General features: G+C 44.4%; 1 protein-coding gene across 1 annotated transcript in view; it reads right to left on the bottom strand.

Moving 5' to 3' along the window:
• The window catches only part of CSF2RB (colony stimulating factor 2 receptor subunit beta), a 109,443-nt gene that overhangs the window by 58,101 nt on the left and 23,463 nt on the right, over positions 1-27,879 (bottom strand). Inside the window, exons 7-9 of the mRNA XM_075833756.1 lie at positions 14,960-15,090; positions 12,962-13,154; positions 12,309-12,399 (exon numbers count right to left, since the gene is read on the bottom strand). Coding sequence (XP_075689871.1) covers positions 12,309-12,399; positions 12,962-13,154; positions 14,960-15,090 — 415 coding nt within the window. The remainder of the gene's footprint in view (positions 1-12,308; positions 12,400-12,961; positions 13,155-14,959; positions 15,091-27,879) is intronic.

Here is a 27,879-nt window from a genome sequence, read left to right as displayed (position 1 = left end):
GCAGCAACTATGGACAGGGACAGTACATGTCTTTCACGGCCCACTGGGTCAATATTTTGCAGTCCGATGCACCACCGCAGCAATGCCAGGCATTACCACCTCCACGCTTGTATGTTTCTAGTTCAACTCCGGACACCAGGCGCCTACCATCCTTCTCCTCCTACTCCTCCTCCTCCTCCTTGCCTTCCTCCTTGGAGGTCTTCCCGTCCCCGACAGGACACAGCGTATCTTCCACTCCTCCTCCCTCCTCTTTTCATAGGTGCAAGGTGAAGCGCCACAACGCTGTCTTACACCTGCTGAGCCTGGGCGAGAAAAGCCACACAGGGCAGGAGCTGCTGCTGTGCATCAAGGAGGAAATCGCACGCTAGCTGTCTCCTCTGAAACTCACACTGGGCAATGTTGTCTCTGATAACGGCAAGAACGTTGTGGCTGCACTGCGTCTAGGTCACCTGACACACGCTCCTTGCATGGCACATGTGATCAATCTGGTCATAACACTCTTCTTAAAGTCATATGTTGGTTTGAAGGGTGTGCTGGCCATGTCCAGGAGGGTTTGCGTTCGCTTTAGACGTTCGTATGCATTTAAGCACGCCCTCCTGGACTTGCAGCGTCAAAACAATCTCCCAGAACACAGCCTGATTTGCGACGTTCCAACACGATGGAATTCCACCCTGCACATGTTGGACCGTCTGTACGAACAGCGGAAAGCCGTGAATGATTTCCTGATGCAGCAGACGGGCAGCGTTTGGAGCCAGTGTAATTTCGAGCTCAGGCACTGGCAGCTGGTTAGAGACGCATGTCGCGTTTTGAGGCCCTTTGAAGAGGCCACACGATTTGTGAGCCGTGACGCTAGCGGAATGAACGATGTTATGCCGCTGATATTCATTATGGAGCAAACGCTCACAGCGATGATTCAGCAAAGGATGGAGGAAGGATCACATCTGGCTATGGATGTTGAGGAGGAGGAGGAGGAGGAGGATGAGGAAACAGGACCTGAAGAGGAGCTGGATTTGGAGATGGAATCACAGGAAGGGATAGGGGACGAGGCAGCCGCACAACATGACAGTGATGGTGGTGATGACGAGTCTGACGACGACCTTGATGATGGACAACCATGGCAGTATGGGGCGGAGATGGAACCAACCGGGCCCTCTGAAACGCTGGCCAGGATGGCGAGCTGTATGCTTCGTTACTTGCGCGCTGACTGTCGTATTGTTAGCATGAAGCAAAGAGATGACTACTGGATAGCCACACTTTTAGACCCTCGGTATAAAGCCAGAATGGGGGAGTTTTTTGCGCCTTCCGAGAGGGAGGCAAAATTGGCTTATTATAGAGAGAAGCTATGCAGCCAGCTTGTCATGGCTTTCAAACGGCAGACACCCGCTGCAAGCATGTCTGACCGGGGGCCACTCTCCGCTCCCCACTGTCTCATCGTTCCACCGCCTCTGGCAGGGCTACCTCTGCAATAGGCGGCAGCCGTGGCAGCAGCGGCAGCAGCAGCAGCAGCAGCAGCCAATTCAGTTTGGAAAATATGATGACAACATTTTTACATCCAATACCCCGACCTGACACACATCGTAGCACTAGTCACCAAAGGGATGTTCACCATCTCCAGGTGCAGCACCTAAACAACCAGGTTCACTCGTACTTGGACTGTGCCCTTTCTCCGTCAGAAATGCTGATCCCAGACCCCATGGACTTCTGGGTCAGCAGATTGGATCATTGGCAAGAACTGGCCCAGTTTGCCATGGGTGTACTGTCTTGTCCACCCTCCAGTGTAGCGTCAGAGAGGGTATTCAGCGCAGCAGGGGGCTTCGTCACCCCTAAGCGAACAAGATTGTCCGCCAACAGCTTGGAAAATCTCACGTTTCTGAAAATGAATCAAGCGTGGATCGGTGAGGATTTTAAAACCCCTGTGCCTGATGCCACTGATTAGATCTGACATTGCTGCTGCTGCTGCCGCTGCCGCCTGCTACTGCCGCCTGCTACTATGGGATTCTGTCCTGTCCACTCTTTTTTTAATGTGCCGCTGTTGGTGCTGCAGCTGCTACTACTTCTACCACCAATCCACCCCAGTGCCGTCTGCTACAAGCAGGCCTGCCCCACCAGAGGGCTTTGTCCTGTGACTCTCCAGTCTCTTTTTTTAATGTGCTGCTACTACTGCTACTACTGCTTGCACCCTTGCTGTCTGTGTTGGCTAGTACCTCTACTACCACCAATACACCTACACTGCCATCTGCTACAAGCAGGCCTGAGGCCTGCCCCACTACAGGGCTTTGTCCTCCTGTGACTGTCCAGTCTCTTTTTTTTAATGTGCTGCTACTACTGCTACTACTGCTTGCACCCTTGCTGTCTGTGTTGGCTACCTCGGCTACTACCACCAATACACCTCCACTGCCGCCCGTCTGCTACAAGCAGGCCTGAGGCCTGCCCCACCACAGGGCTTTGTCCTCCTCTGACTGTCCAGTCTCTTTTTTTAATGTGCTGCTACTACTGCTACTAGTGCTTGCACCCTTGCTGTCTGTGTTGGCTACCTCGACTACTACCACCAATACACCTCCACTGCCGCCCGTCTGCTACAAGCAGGCCTGAGGCCTGCCCCACCACAGGGCTTTGTCCTCCTGTGACTGTCCAGTCTCTTTTTTTAATGTGCTACTACTACTACTACTACTACTACCACCCTTGCTGTCTGTGTTGGCTACCTCTACTACCACCAATACACCTACACTGCCGCCCGTCTGCTACAAGCAGGCCTACCCCACCACAGGGCTTTGTCCTGTGACTGTCGTCCAGTCTCTTTTTTTAATGTGCTGCTGCTACTACCAGTCTACCACCCTTGCTGTCTGTGTTGGCTAGTCTACCTCTACTACCACCAATACACCTCCACTGCCGTCTGCTACAAGCAGGCCTGAGGCCTGCCCCACTACAGGGCTTTGTCCTCCTGTGACTGTCCAGTCTCTTTTTTTTAATGTGCTGCTACTACTGCTACTACTGCTTGCACCCTTGCTGTCTGTGTTGGCTAGTACCTCTACTACCACCAATACACCTACACTGCCGCCCGTCTGCTACAAGCAGGCCTACCCCACCACAGGGCTATGTCCTGTGACTGTCGTCCAGTCTCTTTTTTTAATGTGCTGCTGCTACTACCAGTCCTACCACCCTTGCTGTCTGTGTTGGCTAGTCTACCTCTACTACCACCAATACACCTCCACTGCCGTCTGCTACAAGCAGGCCTGAGGCCTGCCCCACCACAGGGCTTTGCCCTCCTCTGACTGTCCAGTCTCTTTTTTTAATGTGCTGCTACTACTGCTACTACTGCTTGCACCCTTGCTGTCTGTGTTGGCTAGTACCTCTACTACCACCAATACACCTCCACTGCCGCCCGTCTGCTACAAGCAGGCCTGAGGCCTGCCCCACCACAGGGCTTTGTCCTCCTCTGACTGTCCAGTCTCTTTTTTTAATGTGCTGCTACTACTGCTACTACTGCTTGCACCCTTGCTGTCTGTGTTGGCTACCTCGGCTACTACCACCAATACACCTCCACTGCCGCCCGTCTGCTACAAGCAGGCCTGAGGCCTGCCCCACCACAGGGCTTTGTCCTCCTCTGACTGTCCAGTCTCTTTTTTTAATGTGCTGCTACTACTGCTACTACTGCTTGCACCCTTGCTCTCTGTGTTGGCTACCTCGACTACTACCACCAATACACCTCCACTGCCGCCCGTCTGCTACAAGCAGGCCTGAGGCCTGCCCCACCACAGGGCTTTGTCCTCCTGTGACTGTCCAGTCTCTTTTTTTAATGTGCTACTACTACTACTACTACTACCACCCTTGCTGTCTGTGTTGGCTACCTCTACTACCACCAATACACCTCCACTGCCGCCCGTCTGCTACAAGCAGGCCTACCCCACCACAGGGCTTTGTCCTGTGACTGTCGTCCAGTCTCTTTTTTTAATGTGCTGCTGCTACTACCAGTCTACCACCCTTGCTGTCTGTGTTGGCTAGTCTACCTCTACTACCACCAATACACCTCCACTGCCGTCTGCTACAAGCAGGCCTGAGGCCTGCCCCACTACAGGGCTTTGTCCTCCTGTGACTGTCCAGTCTCTTTTTTTTAATGTGCTGCTACTACTGCTACTACTGCTTGCGCCCTTGCTGTCTGTGTTGGCTAGTACCTCTACTACCACCAATACACCTACACTGCCGCCCGTCTGCTACAAGCAGGCCTACCCCACCACAGGGCTATGTCCTGTGACTGTCGTCCAGTCTCTTTTTTTAATGTGCTGCTGCTACTACCAGTCTACCACCCTTGCTGTCTGTGTTGGCTAGTCTACCTCTACTACCACCAATACACCTCCACTGCCGTCTGCTACAAGCAGGCCTGAGGCCTGCCCCACCACAGGGCTATGTCCTCCTGTGACTGTCCAGTCTCTTTTTTTAATGTGCTGCTACTACTGCTACTACTGCTTGCACCCTTGCTGTCTGTGTTGGCTACCTCGACTACTACCACCAATACACCTCCACTGCCGCCCGTCTGCTACAAGCAGGCCTGCCCCACCACAGGGCTTTGTCCTGTGACTGTCGTCCAGTGTCTTTTAATGTGCTGCTACTACTCACCCTTGCCAATAAAAAGGGTCAATTTTTGGAGGGCTTGTGAAAAGCCATTGCTTGTTGCTTTTACATCCATGTATGGAAGAACCCCGGCAGGCATCTGCCAATAAAAAGGGTCAATTTTTGGAGGGCTTGTGAAAAGCCATTGCTTGTTGCTTTTACATCCATGTATGGAAGAACCCCGGCAGGCATCTGCCAATAAAAAGGGTAAATTTTTGGAGGGCTTGTCAAAAGCCATTGCTTGTTGCTTTAATGCTTTTACATCCATGTATGGAAGAACCCCGGCAGGCATCTGCCAATAAAAAGGGTCAATTTTTGGAGGGCTTGTGAAAAGCCATTGCTTGTTGCTTTAATGCTTTTACATCCATGTATGGAAGAACCCCGGCAGGCATCTGCCAATAAAAAGGGTCAATTTTTGGAGGGCTTGTCAAAAGCCATTGCTTGTTGCTTTAATGCTTTTACATCCATGTATGGAAGAACCCCGGCAGGCATCTGCCAATAAAAAGGGTCAATTTTTGGAGGGCTTGTGAAAAGCCATTGATTGTTGCTTTTACATCAATGTATGGAAGAACCCCGGCAGGCATCTGCCAATAAAAAGGGTAAATTTTTGGAGGGCTTGTGAAAAGCCATTGCTTGTTGCTTTTACATCCATGTATGGAAGAACCTCGGCAGGCATCTGCCAATAAAAAGGGTCAATTTTTGGAGGGTTTGTCAAAAGCCATTGCTTGTTGCTTTTACATCCATGTATGGAAGAACCCCGGCAGGTATCTGCCAATAAAAAGGGTCAATTTTTGGAGGGCTTGTCAAAAGCCATTGCTTGTTGCTTTTACATCCATGTATGGAAGAACCCCGGCAGGCATCTGCCAATAAAAAGGGTCAATTTTTGGAGGGCTTGTCAAAGCCATTGCTTGTTGCTTTAATGCTTTTACATCTATGTATGGAAGAACCCCGGCAGGCATCTGCCAATAAAAAGGGTCAATTTTTGGAGGGCTTGTGAAAAGCCATTGCTTGTTGCTTTTACATCCATGTATGGAAGAACCCCGGCAGGCATCTGCCAATAAAAAGGGTCAATTTTTGGAGGGCTTGTGAAAAGCCATTGCTTGTTGCTTTTACATCCATGTATGGAAGAACCCCGGCAGGCATCTGCTAATAAAAAGGGTCAATTTTTGGAGGGCTTGTGAAAAGCCATTGCTTGTTGCTTTTACATCCATGTATGGAAGAACCCCGGCAGGCATCTGCCAATAAAAAGGGTCAATTTTTGGAGGGCTTGTGAAAAGCCATTGCTTGTTGCTTTAATGCTTTTACATCCATGTATGGAAGAACCCCGGCAGGCATCTGCCAATAAAAAGGGTCAATTTTTGGAGGGCTTGTCAAAAGCCATTGCTTGTTGCTTTTACATCCATGTATGGAAGAACCCCGGCAGGCATCTGCCAATAAAAAGGGTCAATTTTTGGAGGGCTTGTGAAAAGCCATTGCTTGTTGCTTTAATGCTTTTACATCCATGTATGGATCCATGTATGGATAGAACAAAAAAAATATTAGCTCCTATGTGTAGAAATTTTTCCTTCCCTTTTCCCTTCCCTTCGTTGAACTTGATGGACATGTGTCTTTTTTCAGCCGTACTAACTATGTAACTATATATGTAACTATGTAACTATGTATGGAAGAACCCCGGCAGGCATCTGCTAATAAAAAGGGTCAATTTTTGGAGGGCTTGTGAAAAGCCATTGCTTGTTGCTTTTACATCCATGTATGGAAGAACCCCGGCAGGCATCTGCCAATAAAAAGGGTCAATTTTTGGAGGGCTTGTCAAAAGCCATTGCTTCTTCTTTTACCACCTTATATGTATGAACCCTGGCAGGCATCAGCCGCCTAAAATGGTAAATTTTTGTACCTTTTTTAACAATGCATTAAGCATACAACATGCACAAGTGCAGTGGTTTCTGTTAGTTATCTCCGTGTCCCATCCGTTTTCCTAGAGCCATACATGTTGGCGTAACTTTGACACCAACTTTGCATTAAAGACAGCTCAAAAGTACTTGGATACACTCATGGGTGACCTAAGAGTGTTATACAGGGCTTCTAGGGCTTTAAAACAGTGTTATACACGATTTTTAGGGGCTTTCTTGTATTACAGGTTCGGTCAGAACTAGTTCGGTCCGAATCGAACTTTTGCACGAAATTCGGCGAACTTGCCGAACCGAACTTTTCATAAGTTCGCTCATCTCTAACCACGTTCCTAACGACCCAAACTATAATGTTATTTTTCCCGCACGGTGAACACAGGAATAAAAAAGAAACAAAAAATAATGCAGAATCACAATTTTCTGGTCACCATCCCTCCCAAAAAATAGAATAAAAAGTGATAAAAAAGTCGCATGTACACCAGAATAGTACCAATAAAAACTACAACCCGTCCCGCAAAAAAACAAGTCTTTACACAACTTTTTTGACTGAAAAATAAAAAAGTTGTGGCTCTCAGAATATGGTGACACAAAAAATACATTATTTTATAAAAAAGTGATTTTATTGCGCAAACACTGCAAAACATAAAAAAAAACATATACATACCCATAATCGTACAGACCCGCAGAATAAAGTAAAATGTCATTCATAGCGCACCGTGAACGCCGTAAGAAATAAAGAATTTAAAACTCCAAAATCGCTGTTTTTTTGGTCACCTTAGCTCTAAATAAAATGTAATAAAAAGTGTTCAAAAAGTTGTATGTACCAAAAATTGTTTCCTATAAAAACTACAGCTTGTCCCGCCAAAAATAAGCCCTCACACTGCTCAATCGACTAAAAAAAAAAAGTTATGGCTCTCAGAATGTGTTGATACAAAAATTTTTTTTTAACAAATAGTAAAATATAACAAAAATTTATATTATTTGGTATCACCGTAATTGTATTGAGACGCAAAATAAAGTTAAGTTGTCTTTTTTACCGTACGGTGAAAGCGGTAAAAACGAAACCCAAAAACCAATGGAGAAATCACAGTTTTTCCAATTTCACTCCGCAAAGAAGTTTATTTTCAGTTTCCCAGTAAATTATATGGTACTTTAAATGGTGTCAATAGAAATTACAACTCCTCCTGAAAAAAAAATACCCTCACACCACTCTATTGATGGAAAAATAAAAAATTCCTTTGGGAAAATGAAAAAATGCAACATTTTAGTGGACAAAAATGTTGGCTTTACTCCACTAAATTCTGCAAAAAACCTGTGGGGTCAAAATTCTAACTATACCCCTAGAAAAATTCCTTGAGGGGTCTAGTTTCCAAAATTGGGCAACTTTTGGGGGGTTTCCACTGTTTTGGTCCCTCCAGTGCATTACAAACGCAACATGGCACTGAAAACCATTCCAGCAAAATCTGCGCTGCACAATCCAAATGGCGCTCCTTCCATTCTGAGCCCTGCTGTGGGTCCAAATAGCCGTTTATTACCACATATAGTGTTTTGCAAATGTTGGTGTGCTTTTTCTTCTTTATTCCTTGTAAATATAAAAAATGTCTATGTTTTTTCAGGAAAAAAGTCGATTTTCATTTTCACAGACTAAGGCCCCATGCACACGAACATAAAAACGCCCGTAATTACGTGCCCATAGACTTCTATTGGCCACGGGTACCTCCCTGTATGCTTACGGGAAGGTGCCCGGGCTGTTGAAAAATATAGAACATGTCCTATTTTAGGCCGTAATTACGGCACGGGCAGGCCCATAGAAGTCTATGGGGCTCCCGTAATTACGGGTAACTACGTGTGTGCACCAGTAATTACAGGAGCGTTGCTCGACTACGTCAGGGGATAGTCACTGTCCAGGGTGCTGAAAGAGTTAAACGATCGGCATTAACTCTTTCAGCACCCTGGACAGTGGCTACCGATCACAATATAGATCAAACTGTAAAAAAAAAAAGACGTTCATACTTACCCAGAACTCCTTGCTTCTTCCTCCAGTCCGGCCTTCTGGGATGACGTTACAGCCCATGTGACCGCTGAAGCCAATCACAGGCCAATCACTGGCTGCAGTGGTCACATGGACTGCCGCGTCATTCAGGGAGGTCGGGCTGGATGTCAAGAGAGCGACGCGTCACCAAGACAACGGCCGGGTAAGTATGAATTTCTTTTACTTTTATTACGGAAAGGGCTGCCCCTTCTCTCTATCCTGCACTGATAGAGAGAAGGGCTGCCGATTAGTGCAGTGCAATTTTGCAGCGAAAACGTGCCCGTAAATATGGGTGGAATACTGGTGACACCGGACCCGTATTTACGGGCACGGGTTCGTAAATACTGGTGCAATACGGGTCGAATACGTGTGACCAAGGACCCGTATTTACGCCAGTATTTACGGGAGGACAAAAATACGTTCGTGTGCATGAGGCCTTACTCCAATAACTATAGCAAAATACCTGTGGGGTCAAAATGCTAACTATACACCTAGATAAATTCCTTGAGGGGTGTAGTGGTGCCCAGTGGCGTAACTACCGCCGTAGCAGCATGGCCGGAGGCTCCGCTAGCAGCCGCTATGGCTGCTACAGCGGGACGCCACTGAACACTACGGCAGAGCAGGGAGGTATCTCCCCGCTCTGCCATTAACTGGTTCCCGACCGCTGGCTGTATTTTTACGGCCAGCGGTCAGGGTCCTTAAAACCCGAGCCATAGACTTTCTATGGCTCGGGTTTTAACTTGCTGCCCGCGCGATCGGGCAGCTGAATGTCGGGTCTCCGGCTGTCAGTGACTGCCGGGGACCCTGAGGAGAGGATAGAAGCAGCTTTCGCTGCTTCTGTCTTCTCTGATGACTTGTACACAGCGCTAAATGCGCGCTGTGTACAGGAATAGAGACAGCAGCAGCGGCGCTGTCTCTATTCCTCCCGGTGATCATGTGACTGGTCACATGATCGCCGGGTGCCGTTAGTGGCAGGCTACTGCTGGGTCTTACTAGACCCAGCACAGCCCTATTAGTGACAATCGTCACTATGAGAGGGCTGATTTCCCTGCTGTGCAGCTCCAGTTACAGTGGAAAAGATGGTGTAAAAGAAAGAAAAAAATATATAAAGTTCCCCAAAGGTCTTCTTTGACCTTTGAGGGACAGACCATAGTAATAAAAAAAGAATAAAGTAAAGTGCAAAAAAATTTTTAATAATAAATACACATAAAATACCCACCCCAAAAAAAACGTTCCCCCCCCGCCAATCATTGTTGTAACGCTAGCGCTGGCCCAATTACCCTAATATAGACATGTAATATATAAAAATTTACGGTAGACAATGACGATCACAAATAAAAGGTCTATTTTAGGGTAAAACTATGTTATTACCCCAAAAAAAATAGCTGAAATGTAAAAAAGCTTATTTTTTTACTATTATTTTCAAACTTTATGAATAAAAATTCTAAAATAGCAAAAAAGGTGTGTATAAAAACGATAAAAAAAAGAAACCTGCCTTGTCTACGAAAAAAACGTCGCAAAAATCACGTCATTAGCCCAACAAATAAAAAAGTTATAGCCATTTAACTAACACGTGCTAAAAATGGCTAAACGGTGTCTGGTCCTGAAGGCTCAAAATAGAGCAAAAGACATGTATCCCCCCCTCTCCACAGGACATGTATCCCCTCTCCACAGGACACGTATCCCCCCCCCTCTCCACAGGACATGTATCCCCTCTCCACAGGACATGTATCCCCTCTCCACAGGACATGTATCCCCTCTCCACAGGACATGTATCCCCTCTCCACAGGACATGTATCCCCTCTCCACAGGATCTCCACAGGACATGTATCCCCTCTCCACAGGATATCCACAGGACAGGGGATACATGTGTGATCGCTGGCAGCGATAGGGAGAACGGGGGACTGAAAGTCCCCTGAAGTTCTCCATCACAAACCTCGGACTTCCGGGGTCTGTGTCGGCAGCTCCGTAGAAATGAATGGAGCGCCGGTCCCGCTTGTGCGCATGCGTGACCAGCGCTCCTTTCATTTTTATTGAGCTGCACAGACGCCGGAAGTCAGAGGTTTGTCATGGAGAAGTTCAGGGGACTTTCAGTCCCCCATTCTCCCTATGGCTGCCAGCGATCACTCATGTATCCCCTATCCTGTGGAGATCCTGTGGAGAGGGGATACATGTATTTTGTAGGACACACTGTAGGTCGCATTTTTTTGGGAGGGGGGACGCTGTATGGCGTTCCCTACAGGGGGGGGTGGCTGTATGGCATTCCCTACAGGGGGGGGGTGGCTGTATGGCGTTCCCTACAGGGGGGAGCTGTATGGCGTTCCCTACAGGGGGGGGCTGTATGGCGTTCTCTACAGGGGGGGGCTGTACGGCGTTCCCTACAGGGGGGGCTGTATGGCGTTCTCTACAGGGGGCGCTGTATGGCGTTCTCTGCAGGGGGGGCTGTATGGTGTTCTCTACAGGGGGGCTGTATGGCGTTCTCTACAGGGGGATGTATGGCGCTATCTACAGAGGGGGGGCTGTATGGTGTTATCTACAGGGGGGGCTGTAAAAAAGGCACTATCTACAAGGGGGGGGGGTTGTGTGACACCCAGGGGAGGGGGGGCCCCAGTCAAAAGTTTGCTATGGGGCCCAGTCTTTCCTAGTTACGCCCCTGGTGGTGCCTAAAATATAATCGAAAAAAAGGAGGCCCCAAAATCCACTAGGTGCACCTTTTCTTTTGAGGCTAGTGTTCCAGTCCATTACCACTCTAGGGCCATATGTGCGGTCTTTCTTAAAACAGCAGTATCTGGGCAATAAATATTGAGTTGCGTTTCTCTGGTAAAAACTTGTGTATTAAAGAAAAAATTGTATTACAATTGAATTTCGGCAAAAAAAATTACAATTTGTAAATTTCCCCTCAACTTTGCTTTATTTCCTGTGAAATGCCTAAAAGGGGTTAAGAAACTTTCTGAATGCTGTTCTGAATAATTTGAGGGGTACCGTTTTTAAAATGGGGTGATTTATCTGGGGTTTCGAATATATAAGGCCCTCAAAACCACTTCAGAACTGAACTGGTCCCTGTAAAAATAGCCTTTTGAGATTTTCTTTAAAATGTGAGAAATTGCTGCTAAAGTTCTAAACCTTGTAACGTCCTAGTAATACAAAAGGACGTTCAAAAAACGATGCAAACATAAAGTAGACATATGGGAAATGTAAACTAGTAACTATTTTGTGTGGTATTACTATCTGTTTTACAAGCAGATTCATTTAAATTTAGAAAAATTCACATTTTTGCACATTTTCTCTACATTTTGGTGTTTTTATCGACCACATTTTTCCACTAACATAAATTACAATATCTCATGAGAAAACATCTCAGAATCGCTTGGATAGGTCAAAAGCATTCCTGAGTTATTACCACATAAAGTAACACAGGTCAGACTTGAAAAAATCGGCTGTGCCACAAGGCCAAAACGGGCTGCGTCCTGAAGGGGTTAACTTATCTTTATTTTGTAAATAACACAATACATTACACATCAAGCACTATAGGTGGGCACCTTTTGATGTTTTTACCCAGCTACCCAGCTCTGTGGAGGAATCTGAGTTACTTGAATCTAGTTTATGCCCAACTGCTCTAGGATCATGATAAAAAACATTCGGCAATGCCGTTCTTATACAGAATATTAATTGATATAGAAATGTAATCTGCTGCATCCATGCATATTTTATAAGTGTGATAGTACTAATATCTATAATACTAACATACTAACATGACTCACCTTCTGAAACACATAAACCAAATATATACACAAAGCAAAAATCCCACGGAAGAAATAAATGTAGAAACACTTATGGCCACTGTATTCATGCCTAGAAGAAAATAAAAATAATGAGTTTCGTCATTTGAATTGACAGTGGGTTGTTATGTGAAAAAAAAAAAAAAGGAAATTTGGTTTTGTTTTCCTAATGCACAAAAGCTCTCTGACTTTTTTTTATTCAATACGAAAAGGAAGGTAAGCTACTAAACTGACTGTGGCTTACTGCATATGCTGGCTAAACAAAAGGATCAGGCATGCTGAAATCTAACATATGGGAGCCTCGTTTCCATTCAGGGACACTCTGTAGGCCCCCATATACATTACATTGTGCATGGGGAATAAAGCTGGCCATACACATAAAAATAGGCCACGTTCCATTTTCTGAATTCCAGCAGGGGGCTGCCTGATCTGCTTTAGATTTGGCCACCAAATTATTTTTTGTCCTTTGCCAAATACAGGTGAGTTTTTCATTTTGTGAAAATAATAACAAAGTTGCAATGTACAGTATATTATTATTATTATTATTCATATTATTATTATATGCAGAGCTACAAGAGGATCATATAGAGGTATAGACGATTTAATGTAGATATCATGCCAGCAGATGATCTCACCTTTGTCAGTTTTCCATGAATAGCCTTGACTCCAGCCACTCCATGGCCCACTGTATCCAGAACCATCTTCAGGCTTTGCTCGCACCTTCGCTGTATAATTAGTAGAACTCAAGAGTTCAGAACTGGTAATGTAATATTCAGGCACATTACCAGACACAACAATCAATAAGGGATCAGGGCATTCTTCATCACCCTATAGGTATAAAAATATGAACAGTCACCCTATATGTATAATAACATTGACTAGTGTCACCTTACAGGTATACAAGGGGGAATTTATTAACTTTTCTGCACCAGTTTCCTGGCATAGAAAAGTCACAAACAGCAACGACTTTTTGCCATTTGCCCCACTCACACCGCTTTTCTAAAAAGTGGTCGGGGCTTAATGGTAGGGACGGGGCCACCCACGGCCCGACACATTTATTATTATTTACTCAAGAAATCTACTCCATCTCCTGGCTGGCATAGATTTCACTCTGTGAAGCATGGACAGCCAGAGATGCGCTTAATCTTTTAAGAGGCACCGGCCTCTTAAAAAATTAGGTGCCTTTCACTCCAGCGCTCTTTATATTAAGACTTGCCTTTAAAATGCCAGCCCTCAGTTAAAGAGGCTCTGTCACCAGATTCTCAAATCCCTATCTCCTATTGCATGTGATCGGCGCTGCAATGTAGATAACAGTAACGTTTTTTTTTAAAAACCGTTAATTTTTGGCCAAGTTATGAGAAATTTTATATTTATGCAAATGAGCTTTGAAATGGACAACTGGGCGTGTTTTTTTTCGTATGTCCAACTGGGCGTGTATTGTGTTTTTAACTGGGCGTGTTTACTTGTTTTACTAACTGGGCATTGTGAATAGAAGTGTATGATGCATGACGAATCAGTGACCAATCAGCATCATGCACTCCTCTCCATTCATTTACATAGCAGCATCACGTTCTTACTAGAATGATGTGCAGCCACATACACAAGTGTCCTGATAATGAATACACATGACCTCCAGCCTGGACGTCATGTGTATCCAGAATCCTGACACTTCTGAATCTTTTCTGTGAGATTTCCAGCAAGGGAAACGAAATCTCGTTTACCTCGTAATCTTGCGAGATTACGCGTGGCTTGCTGGAAGCTCACAGAAAAGATTCAGAAGTGTCAGGATTCTGAATACACATGACGTCCAGGCTGGAGGTCATGTGTATTCATTATTAGGACACTTGTGTATGTGGCTGCACATCGTTCTAGTAAGAACGTGATGCTGCTATGTAAATGAATGGAGAGGAGTGCATGATGCTGACTGGTCACTGATTCGTCAGCATCATACACTTCTATTCACAACGCCCAGTTAGTAAAACAAGTAAACACGCCCAGTTAAAAACACAATACACGCCCAGTTGGACATACGAAAAAAAACACGCCCAGGTGTCCATTTCAAAGCTCATTTGCATATATATAAAATAGCTCATAACTTGGCCAAAAATGAACGTTTTTTAAAAAAAATAAAAACTTTACTGTTATCTACATTGCAGCGCCGATCACATGCAATATTAGATAGGGATTTGAGAATCTGGTGACAGAGCCTCTTTAAGTAGGAAATAAGAACTTAACTTTTTATTGAACAAAGAAAGAAACACAATCTCCTCCCTAGAGATGTGGGACGTGCTTAAGCCCCATTGGCTCTATTCAGCTGTAAGTTCTTCTGTACACTCCTCTTGCATTCCAGGGGCGGTGTCTTCCATAGGCGTGTCCCTCATGCAGGCTCCTTTGTGTTCCATAGATCCAATCTCTTTGTGAAATATACTGATATACATATATATATATATATATATATATATATATATATATATATATATATATATATGTAAGGATAATATTTTTGCAAACAATATACATGGTAATGATCCCTGACAGTAGTAAATTCCTCGCAAACAGTATAGGTAGAAAGATTATGATGTAATTTAAATGGCAAAAGGGATATGCAATGTGATAACAATCTGTAGCTTTACTTGCTTCCAGTAACACAACTGGTATGTCAGCTTGATGGTGGAATGTGAAACCACTGGTGGACTCCATGCCAACTTGTATTTATGGTTTAACGGATCCTTTATTTGGAGATCTGTGGGAGGATCAGTCTGAACTGGAATACAGAAATATACAATAATGTGTTAAACTAATGATAAGGACTAAAAGTTGTTGCAATAGTAGCCTGGAAAATGCTGGATTCTTAGAAGTTTTATTAACTAGATCCTGCACAGCTAACACCTCATGCAACGTATGTACAGCATAAGGCCCCATGCACACAACTGTGCCCGTAATCATGGTCCGTGATTACGGGCACGGCCGGCCGTTGACGGTTGTGTACAGGCGCCCGCATTTGCGGGCCGTGCTCCCGTATGAAGTATAGGAGCAAAGTCTATAAAAAAGCAAAACAGAGGACATGTCCTATCTTTTGCGGAGCCTTTCTACGGCACGGACTACTTCCCGTAAATATATGGGAAGGTGTCCGTGGGCAACAGAAGTGAATGGGTCTGTAATTACTAACAATTTCTACGGTTGTGTGCAAGTAATTTTCAATTAAAGTGATTTTTTTTTTATTGATTTCTGTCATAAGAGGCTAAAGTCTAATCTGGTGTTCACATTTCAGATATTGCAAAAATTAATGTAACAAACATCTACCAACATACAGTACTGTGTAAAGGTTTGAGGCGGTTGTGGAAAAATGCTGCAAAGTAAGAATGCTTTCAAAATTCTAAGTGTTAATATTTTTTTTTTATCAATTAACAAAATGCAAAGGGAATGAACAGAAGAGAAATCTAAATCAAATCAATTTTTGGTGTGACCACCCTTTGCCTTCAAAACAATTCTTCTATGTACACTTGCACACAGTCTTTGAAGGAACTCGGCAGGGAGGTTGTTCCAAACATCTTGGAGAACTAACTACATATCTTCTGTGGATGTAGGCTTCCTCAAATCCTTCTTTTTCTTCATGTAATCCCAGACAGACTTGATGATGATGAGATCAGGGACCTGTGGGGGCCATATCATCACTTCCAGGGCTCCCTTTTTTTATGCTGAAGATAGTTCTAAATGACATTGGCTGTATGTTTGGGGTCGTTGTCCTACAGTAGAATAAATTTGCAGTAAATCAGATGCCTCTTTGATGGTATTGCATAATGGATAAGAATGTGCCTGTATTTCTCAGCATTAAAGACACCATTAATCCTGACCAAATCCCCGCCTCCATTTGCTAAAATGCACCCCCAAACTTGCACAGAACCTCCATTATGCTTCACTGTTGTCTTCAGACACTCATTATTATACTCCTCTCCAGACCTTTGGCGAACAAACTGCCTCCTGTTACAGCCAAATATTTAAAATTTTGACTCATTAGTCCAGAGCACCTGCTGCCATTTTTCTTCACCCCAGTTTCTCTGTTTTCTTGCATAGTTGAGTCACTTCGCCTTGCTTCCAAGTCGAAGGGTTGGCTTTTTGGCCACAATTCTTCCATGAAGACATCTTCTGGCCAGACTTTTCCAAACAGTAGATGGGTGTACATGGGTTGCACTGGTTTCTGACAGTTTTGAGCTGATTGCACTTCTAGACATCTTCCGATATTGAAGGGAAGTAAGCATGATGTGTCTTTCATCTTCTGCACTAAGTTTCCTTGGCCGACCACTGCGTCTACAGTCCTCAACGTTGCCCATTTATTTGTGCTTCTTAAAAAGAGCTTCAACAGCACATCTTGAAACCACAGTCTACTTTGAAATCTTTGCCTGGGAGAGACATTGCTAAGGAACAGCCAAACTCTGCTACAAAGGTGAGTTTGCGGAATACTGATAACTACCTTGTGTCATGAACCTGTCTTCCGCAAACTCACCTTTGTAGCAGAGTTTGGCTGTTCCTTACCCAATTTTAAAACTTCTAGATGATCATTATCACCTGTTTGATATAATTGGTTAATCATACACCTGACTATAATCCTACAAAATCCATGACTGTGTGCAAGTGCAGGTAGAGGAATTGATGCTGTTTTAATGCAAAATTAAATATTGATTTTATTTAGATTTCTCTTCTGTTCAATCACTTTGTATTTTGTTAATTGCTAAAAAAAACAAAACTATTAACACTTCTATTTTTGAAGGCATTCTCACTTTGCAGCATTTTTCACAGCTGCCTAAAACGTTGCACAGTACCGTATATACATATAATACTGTTGGCAGATATCAGCAGTATTAACAGATGTCAACAATAGAGTTTATGGGCCAAAACAGGGGGATTACAAACCATGTAACTCTATTATTATTGATTTACTAATATAGTGCCGTTAACTTCCTGGGTACTGTACTTGTGAAATAGAAGGGTATTATATCACATACGAATGTACAAGTAAAACAGTAAAATGCACAAATGCAATAGACAATACAAGACTAACCGATACCAATACAAAAGGGGAGAGGGCCCTGCCTGTAAGTGCTTACAATCTAAGTAAAGAAGGGGAAGAAAAAAAAAATCAAAATGATCCAATGTCCCCAGGCGCTGCTGCTCAAAACGGACACAACAACCACAGAAGTCTTCAACCTTTAGTTGAGCTTTCCTTTGCAATGCCTTTCCATCCTGTACTGGGATCTTCATCAGGCCTCATTGATCCCAGTAAGGGATGGAAACGCATCCATTGTTCCTATGGATTGGAAACACATCCCTTGTTCTTGTTCATTACGTTAACGCCAACGCCAACGGAACTGTTTTCTGTCTTCTTTTATGCAGGAGAAGGAGAAATAGACAGAAGATAGGGGCAGTATGGACTGTATAACAATTGTGTATATTTTAGCAGTGGGAGTGGGTTATGATCATTTGAAGTGAGCTTGTCTGAAGAGGTGGGGTTTTAGGTTGCTTTTGAAATCTTGAAAAGTAGGAAAGGGTCTGATATGTTGTGGTACTGAGTTCCAGTGAGGTAATGCACAGAAGTCTTGGAGGTGAGACAAGAAGATGAGAAAAGAACAGAGGTTATCTGTGGGGTGGTATCTGGCGATGCGGGCAGAGATCTGTTGCGGTCCCAGGTTGTAAAGTACTTTGTATGTCATTGTGAGAATTTTCAACACATACACAGCCTGTGAAAACCACCGCTATATAGAGTTATACAGGATGGTAGTAGGTTTCTAAAGATGTCCAACTTTGAAATGTCTCCTGTAGCATAAAGATAAAAATAAGTAGCAGCAACAGTCATGAAGGGGGTGGTTTCGTTCTCCTCTGGGGCCATGTAGTCCTGGATTGATTGACGGCCCACATGCTGGGGATTGTAATTACAAGTCAGCTCCATAGGCACCCAGTGCATGCGCAGTGAAGCAAGGTGTACTGACCTCGGCTTCATCTGTGCACTGTACTGGATGCCGCTAGAGCTGACTTGTAATGACGTATCCCAGCCTGTGGGACGTCAATCAACCCAGAAATACATGACACTTGAGGAGACCGGAACCATCCAAATGACTCACAGGTAGCGCATGTTACTTTATAACTTTATTTTTTTCTTTATGCTGCATGGGACATTTCAGAGAGTGACATCTTTAGAAGCCTATTACCAGCATGTATAACGCAATCGCGGCAGATTAGTGGTTAAATATGTGATGACAGGTTCCCTTTAAATGTATTCGCTGGCAATTGGGTAACTCGTGAAGAGGGGGGGGGGGGGGGGGTGAGAGTAGAAGCAGTAGAGGAGTAAAAGAATGGATGGATTAGTCGTTCAGTGGAGATGACAGTTTGGAGGTGTGCAAGTGGGTTTGAGGTAGGTCTGGGCAATTATGACCTAAATTAAAATCACGATTAATTAAACATGTAACCTCGATTACGATTAATGAACGATTTTTTAGGCTGCACACCATTTTGCATGCCACACACCCTATTTGCATGCTAAGCCATTGAATTAATATTTATTCCCTGAGCCTGCTGTATACTACTGTATATAATATACCCAGTGGCGGATTAAGTAGACCATAGGCCCTGAGCTGTTACCCAAACTTGGGCCCCCCTTCTCCACAGCCGCACCGTATCTATTGTTAACACCACTTCTTTGTGCGAGCATTAACAAATGGGTGTTACGATTCCCTTATCACAGGGCTGTGTCCCTACATACTGACAGTCTCCAACCATCGCTGACAGTATCACACTGTGCAGGGACACATCCACCGGACCATTGAAATGGTAACATGCATTTGTCTATCAGTCCTGGATGACACATTTCAAGTCTTTAGGTGAAATACAAGAATTTCCTATAACAAACATGTCAGGAGAGGTGACAGATTCTCCATAAATTTAAACCGCTTTCCAAATTATTATGCAAATGTTATTTTTCACAGATTTTCCTAAATGATCGATGCAAATGACAGTCAGTATAATCTTCAAGCCGTCAACCATTGGATTATAATGCAAATTTTATTTAACAAATCTCCTAATGATAACAGATTTTTTTTTAGAAGTAAAAAACTCAAAATGCACTGTTTCAAATTATTATGCACAATAGAGATCAAAACATTTTAAAGGTTGTAAAGAGAACTAAAATGGTAATTTGTTGAATTTGCAGCATCAGGAGGTCATATTTACAGAAATCAAAAGCTCTTTCAATCCAAAAAAACTTAACAGGCCAAGTTACATGTTAACATAGGACCCCTTCTTTGATATCACCTTCACAATTCTTGCATCCATTGAATTTGTGAGTATTTGGACAGTTTCTGCTTGAATATCTTTGAGGATGTCAGAATAGCCTCCCAGAGCTTCTGTTTTGATGTAAACTGCCTCCCACCCTCATAGATATTTTGCTTGAGGATGCTCCAAAGGTTCTCAATAGGGTTGAGGTCAGGGGAACATGGGGGCCACACCATGAGTTTCTCTCCTTTTATGTCCATAGCAGCCAATGACACAGAGGTATTCTTTGCAGCATGAGATGGTGCATTGTCATGCATGAAGATAATTTTGCTACGGAAGACATGGTTCTTCTTTTTGTACCACGGAAGAAAGTGGTCAGTCATAAACTCTACGTACTTTGCAGAAGTCATTTTCACACCATCAGGGACCCTAAAGGGGCCTACCAGCTCTCTCCTCATGATTCAAGCCCACAACATGACTCCGCCACCTCCTTGCTGATGTCGCAGACTTGTTGGGACATGGTGGCTATTCACCAACCATCCACTACTCCATCCATCTGGACCATCCAGGGTTGCACGGCACTCATCAGTAAACAACACAGTTTGAAAATTAGTCTTCATCTATTTCTGAGCCCACTGCAACCGTTTCTGCTTGTGAGCATTGTTTAGGGGTGGCCGAATAATAGCTTTATGCACACTTGCAAACCTCTGGAGGATCCTACACCTTGAGGTTCGCGGGACTCCAGAGGCACCAGCGGCTTTAAATACCTGTTTGCTGCTTTGCAATGGCATTTTAGCAGCTGCTCTCCTAGTCCTATTAATTTGTCTGGCAGAAACCTTCCTCATTATGCCTTTATCTGAACGAACCCGTCTATGCTCTGAATCAGCCACAAATATTTTCACAGTACGATGATCACGCTTAAGTTTTCTTGAAATATCCAATGTTTTCATACCTTGTCCAAGGTATTGCACTATTTCACGCTTTTTGGCAGCAGAGAGATCCTTTTTCTTTCCCATATTGCTTGAAACCTGTGGCCTGCTTAATAATGTGGAACGTCCTTCTTAAGTAGTTTTCCTTTGATTGGGCACACCTGGCAAACTAATTATCACAGGTGTCTGAGATTGATTACAATGATCCAAAGAGCCCTAAGGCACAATACCATCCATGAGTTTAATTGAAAAACTAATAATTAAATGTTTATGACTCTTCAATACAATGTGCATAATAATTTGGAACACGGTGTATACAGTGTCACACAGAGCTCCCCCCCCCTTGCATACAGTGTCACACAGCGCTTCCCCCCTTGTATATACTGCCTTACATCTCTCCCCCCTGCTACACTGGACCCCCCCCCCCAAAAAAAAAAAAAAGATATAATAAAAAAAAATATTGGACTTACCTTGCCCTGTTCCCACGATGGACAAAGTGCTACACATCCTCCAGGCGGGACACATGTGCAGACCAGCGGGATGCAGTGATGTCATCAGGCGGCCTGCGCAGGGATTCTTCCTAACGTGGCCTGCAGCCTATGGTATTCATTTGTATCTGTGTCCTGAGGATGCAGATACAAGTGAATTGTCGCTAGCACCAGGGCCCCCTCCGGTGCTAGTGACACCACTGGACATGAGTGGGCCCGTGCAGTTCGGGCGAACCGCCTTAATGATGATCCACCACTGCGTATAGCACCTGTGTATGTGTCGTGCAGAGACAAATAAACAGATAATAATAAAGATGGCTGCCCCCACAAAAGTAAAAACATGAATAAATACAGTTACATTCCGAAACATATTAAAATAATTAGAGAAAATAGGCCAATAACTTAAAGGCTATGTACACATTTAAAAACTTTATATATACACTACCGTTCAAAAGTTTAGGGTCACTTAGAAATTTCCTTATTTTTCAAAGAAAAGCACAGTTTTTTTAAATGAAGATAACATTAAATTAATCAGAAATACACTCTATACATTGTTAATGTGCTAAATGACTATTCTAGCTGCAAACGTCTGGTTTTTAATGCAATATCTACATAGGTGTATAGAGGCCCATTTCCAGCAACCATCACTCCAGTGTTCTAATGGTACATTGTGTTTGCTAACTTTGTTAAAAGGCTAATGGATGATTAGAAAACACTTGAAAACCCTTGTGCAATTATGTTAGCACCGCTGTAAACAGTTTTGCTGTTTAGAGGAGCTATAAAACTGACCTTCCTTTGAGCTAGTTGAGAATCTGGAGCATTACATTTGTGGATTTGATTAAACTCTCAAACTGGCTATCAAAAGAGAGCTTTCATGTGAAACTCGACAGTCTATTCTTGTTCTTAGAAATGAAGGCTATTCCATGCGAGAAATTGCCAAGAAACTGAAGATTTCCTACAACGGTGTGTACTACTCCCTTCAGAGGACAGCATACACAGGCTCTAACCAGAGTAGAAAGAGAAGTGGGAGGCCCCGCTGCACAACTGCGCAACAAGACAAGTACATTAGAGTCTCTAGTTTGAGAAATAGACACCTCACAGGTTCTCAACTGGCAGCTTCATTAAATAGTACCCGCAAAACGCCAGTGTCAACGTCTACAGTGAAGAGTCGACTCCAGGATGCTGGCCTTCAGGGCAGAGTGGCAAAGAAAAAGCCATATCTGAGACTGGCTAATAAAAGGAAAAGATTAATATGGGCAAAAGAACACAGACATTGGACAGAGGAAGATTGGAAAAAAGTGTTATGGACAGACGAATCGAAGTTTGAGGTGTTTGGATCAGACAGAAGAACATTTGTGAGACGCAGAACAACTGAAAAGATGCTGGAAGAGTGCCTGACGCCATATGTCAGGCATGGTGGAGGTAATGTGATGGTCTAGGGTTGCTTTGGTGCTGGTAAAGTGGGAGATTTGTACAAGGTAAAAGGGATTTTGAATAAGGAAGGCTATCACTCCATTTTGCAACGCCATGCCATACCCTGTGGACAGCGCTTGATTGGAGCCAATTTCATCCTACAACAGGACAATGACCCAAAGCACACCTCCAAATTATGCAAGAACTATTTAGGGAAGAAGCAGGCAGCTTGTATTCTATCTGTAATGGAGTGGCCAGTGCAGTCACCAGATCAAAACCCCATTGAGCTGTTGTGGGAGCAGCTTGACCGTATGGTACGCAAGAAGTGCCCATCAAGCCAATCCAACTTGTGGGAGGGGCTTCTGGAAGCATGGGGTGACATTTCTCCCGATTACCTCAGCAAATTAACAGCTAGAATGCCAAAAGTCTGCAATGCTGTAATTGCTGCAAATGGAGCATTCTTTGACGAAAGCAAAGTTTGAAGGAGAAAATTATTATTTCAAATAAAAATCATTATTTCTAACCTTGTCAATGTCCTGACTATATGTTCTAGTCATTTTGCAACTCATTTGATAAATATAAGTGTGAGTTTTCATGGAAAACACAAAATTGTCTGGGTGACCCCAAACTTTTGAACGGTAGTGTATATATATATATATATATATATTGCAGTAGTGCAGCTACTGGACAGGGCAGAAACTGTCAGGTTTTTAAGCAACCAGGGAGCATGTACAGCAGAGTGGGTTTTTCTTTGCTGTTGCTTGGGTGTGAAGCCCGGAATAGGGACTGGTTTGCTGGAGTGTGAAAGAGAAGGGCGGGCTTCCACTCCATACAGACAGTCCATGTCTTGGGCTGTCTGATGAGCCTAGGTAGGCTTCATCTGAGGTGGCTCTTTAATTGAGATGTGTGCTGTTCACACAGGGCTCCCAGTCTGGGGAAGACAGGCATGCTAGCCTGTGAGAGTCACCAACGTGTAAGGTACAAACTGCCTATGTTTTGAGGTGCTGGGCACAAGGCTCAGTGTCTCGTAGTGAGGGACACTGAATGTGTTAGTTAGAGGCTGGACGGCCTAGGGTTTATTTTGTATGTTTTTTGTTGTAACACTGCTTGCTGTGGTGAAGACAATAAAGCTAGCTGCGGCTGGTTTAAACTTGTATTCCATGTGCTGGAGTGAACTTTCTATGTGAGCCAACCATCTCACCCGGGAGATGGCGATCCTGTGGGCTAAGTGGTTCCCAAGTTGTCACAATATATATATATATATATATATATATATATATATATATATATATATATATATATATATATATATATATATATTATGTGTGTGTGTGCGTATCAGTGTGATTGGTTGATTTTATTAAAAAATATCTTTGCTTTTTGAGATACAGCTGCTTTGTATTCGCCCATGCAAGAGCCTTGCCAGGGATGATGAAAGCGACCCTTGCGCCACCACACAAAAATGTCCTTGGATACAGGCTGAAGTGGATCTGGCACTGGTTAAAAAATCCAAGACAGGTACCTGCGTCTCCATCATAGTGGTCAGGAAGTGGCAAAGAAAAACGGGGTTCAACACTGCCAGGAGGTGTAGTAGGAGGAACGGCAGCTTGTGCCTCCTGCCGACGTGCGAGAATTTTCAAGGCCTGGAGGAGTTGGTCCTGTCGATACTGGAGGTCCATCATATCCGTCCGCATCTCTTGTGACATCATCTTGTGAGATCAGGTCCATGGCCTGAGTGTACTGTCACTTTGGGTTTGTGGACCCACTGGGCCGTACTGCCTTGGCGGTATGGCAGCTGGCCAACAGGGCACAGGTTACAGTCTATAGTTCGTATAGGGCACCTATGGCAGCTCGGACAGTAGCAAGGTAGGCTCGGCTGGGACTAGGCAGCAGGTAGACGTCAGGCGTGGTGTAGCAGGACAGACGTGGTATACAGCACAGCACGATTTCACCTCAGCACAGCACTTGACCAGGATAGCACGGGATACAGGAACAGGGAACACTGGGAACTGGGAAACACTAGGAGACCATTTTCATAGACAAACTTAGGGTACGACTACAACGCTCAGGCGTAGGAGGAAGGGGCTGGCCCCTTCTTATAGTCCAGGGTGCTTTGGGCTAATTAAACATAAAAGTCTGGTGCACGCGCACTCTCTTGCCCGCTCTTAAAGGGCCAGCGCACGTGTTTAATTACGGGACCTGGCCGAGGTAAGCGGAAGTGAGCATTGGCGTCTCCTGAGGAGGAGACTGGGGCCAGCGCTCGCGGATCCATGGCTGCGGGCGTCTGGAGGTGAGTGGGCCTGACAGCGAGGAGCAAAAGATGTCTAGTAGACAAACTCTACAGAGGTGCGTCATAGCTGGAAGAATCCTTCATGAGTATCTGTGTTAGATGTAAGATATGAGGAAAGGGAAGGAATACAATCAGAGAAGACGTCACCTGTGACTTACCCCCTGACACTGTCCGGTATATTGCCCCCATAGTGCTCCCCACACAGTATAATGCCCCATACCGGCCCCCACACATTATAATCCCCCTATAGTTTCCCTCCACACAGTATGATGCCCCCATAGTTGCCCTCCGCACAGTATAATGCCCATATAGTTGCCCTCCACACAGTATAATGCCCCCCATAACTGCCCTCCACACAGTATAATGCCCCACTTAACTGCCCTCCACACAGTATAATGCCCCCATAACTTCCGTCCACACTGTATAATCCCCTACAACTGCCTCCCCACAGTATAATGCCCCAATAGCTGCCTTTACATAGTATAATGCCCCCATAACTGACTTCCACCCAGTATAATGCCCCGATAGCTGCACCCCACACAGCATAAAGTCCCCCATTGCTGCCCCCACGCTGTATAATTCCCCCATAGTTGCCCCCAATAGTGCCTGATAAAAATAATAATATACATACTCACCTAACCCGTTCGAACGACGAGTGCAGGAGACCCCTCTGTTCCGCCTGTCTGTACAGCACGGCGCAGATAGACGCAATGATGTCACTACCTCGCATAGCTGACTTTCGATTTCAATTATTTTTCTATTACTTGCCCAGTCCTAGTCTGAGGGTACACCAAAGAATGTGTTGCAGTAGTCTAAGCGAGATATGATCAGGGCAATATAATCAGAAAATATATAAACATATATATACAGTGGGGGGGTGTGGCTTGGCACGCAGTGGGAGCAGTCACATGACTTAGTAGCACCGTAGTGACCTCGTGCCATACTTATCCTGTACAAAATTCCGTCCCGGAGATCCAGAAGGTTAAGGGCTGCCAGGAGAGACTACATGAGCCCCACGAGCAGTCAACCGGCCAAGGAATGCTACAGGAATTTGCGAGGGGAGAGGAACAAGATGGCGGGCGCACCCCTCAGCCGCAGCACTCTAGAGGAAGTGAGCAGCACCCAGTGAGGGGATGCCTCACTGGATGCTGCAGAGAAGCCTCAGCGAGAACCCACCATAACGGAGGTAACTAATAAATTGCTTGCGGCCATCCCAGCATGCAAAACCTCCTTAACCGGCAAGCTGGAGGAGGTGACTATTGATATAGGCCTTATTACACATGATATGCAGGCTTTGCGAGAACATGTGACGCACGTGGAAGATAGAATGTCTGGCGTTGAGGACAGAACAGCCACCTTGCCTTGTGCTATTGCAGATCTGGAAACGGCCGCTGAACTGTGGAAACAAAAAACGGACGATCTGGAGAACAGGCTACACAGCAATAATATCCGGATGATAGGCATGCCTGAAAAGACTGAAGGTCAGAACTCAGGTGACTTTATTGGGCATGGGTGATTTCAACATGGTGTTAGACCCTCATATTGATAGATTTCGGGTTATTCCAGGTTCTGCCCACGCTCCTTCAACAATCTCCATGCTGGGCATGTTGCATGACGAACTGGGATGGACGGATATTTTTAGATACAAATACCCTGACGTTAAGGTACATTCTTGTAATTCTCTTGGTCGAAATTCCCTATCCCGAATAGGCTATATAGTTGGTAATTCCCTTATGGTGCCTATGGTAATGGAGATGGGTGTCAGACCACTCTCCCATTGTAATGAGTTTTCTCTTACATGGCCCATTAAAGCCCAAAAATTTGAAAACACACCCCTTCTGGCTTACTTTAATTGGCCCCATGATCGTATACCGGATCAATTAGATGTATTTCATGCGACCCATAGGTCATTTGAAGAATCGAATATTCTTTGGGATACTCTGAAGGCATACTTGAGGCTCAATGCGCTCTACCATCTCCTTTTTGAAGCGTGAAGCCTCTAGGGATGAGGGGAAAATGCCAATGCAATATAGTGCTTTGGAGGAGAGATACATTGCGAACCTATCAGAAGTAAATAAGGATCACTGGTTCCAAGCAGGGCGTAGGTATTTACTTATTTTGCTAGAAAAAGCGGATAGGAAATTGTTCTTTGCCAAACAAACCTATTATGAGCTGGGTAACCAGTCTAGCAAACTTTTGGCCCATTTTTTAGAAAAGAACTGAGAGCGCAAATTCTAGTAAATGGTATTATGTCCCCATTATTCCATCTCTACAGAGGCACTAGACTGGGCTGTCCCCTTTCCCTGTTATTATTTGCTATTGCTATAGAACCCCTGTACACACACAAAATAGAAAACATCTGAAAATATGGAGCTGTTTTCAAAGAAAAACAGCTCCTGATTTTCAGCCGTTTTTTTAGCAACTCGTGTTTTTCATGCGTTTTTTACAGCAGTTTTTGGAGCTGTTTTTGTATAGAGTCAATGAAAAACGGCTCAAAAAACGTCTCAAGAAGTGACATGCACTTCTTTTTTGCGGCCGTTTTTTTACGCGGCCGTTTTGAAAAACGGCTGCGTAATAAATGCCCCATTGGAACAGAATGCCGTATTTTCCATTGAAATCAGAGGGCAGATGTTTGGAGGCGTTCTGCTTCTGATTTTTCATCAGTTTTTCGGGCCGCTTACAGCCCGAAAAACGACTGAAAATAGCCCATGTGAACATACCTTAATCGTTCTAAACTAAAGTTTATCTACCTTGCAATGTCCTAAACACCTGGGGGGAGTGGCTTTGCCAGACCTGTACCCTTATTATATGGCAGGACAATAACGGGATTTGAAGTTGTGGACTGATCACGTCTCACTGCCATATAGGGATCACCATTTAGCCACTTATTGGCAACTCTCCCATTTATGGCCGGTTCCGGAAAGTCCCCAGGGGCTCTTAAAAATACACTGCCCATCCACAAGGTGGCATCACAAGTATGGTTAGCTGCAAAACTTATATTTGGATACTCGGCTGTGCAGACGGATATGCCTCTATGGTTCAACCCACTCCTTTCACACTTGAAGGATGACTTAGCTCAGGGGTCTCAAACTCGGCCGGGTAAGTGGGCCGCATATAGAAAAAATGGGAAGTTGACGGGCCGCATTACTTTAAAATTTGATACAATACAA

The sequence above is a fragment of the Rhinoderma darwinii genome, chromosome 7 (assembly GCF_050947455.1).
Source record: "Rhinoderma darwinii isolate aRhiDar2 chromosome 7, aRhiDar2.hap1, whole genome shotgun sequence".
Lineage (NCBI taxonomy): Eukaryota > Metazoa > Chordata > Amphibia > Anura > Rhinodermatidae > Rhinoderma > Rhinoderma darwinii.
The sequence above is the reverse complement of the archived record's forward strand: the minus strand, read 5'-3'. Positions and strand labels throughout refer to the sequence as shown.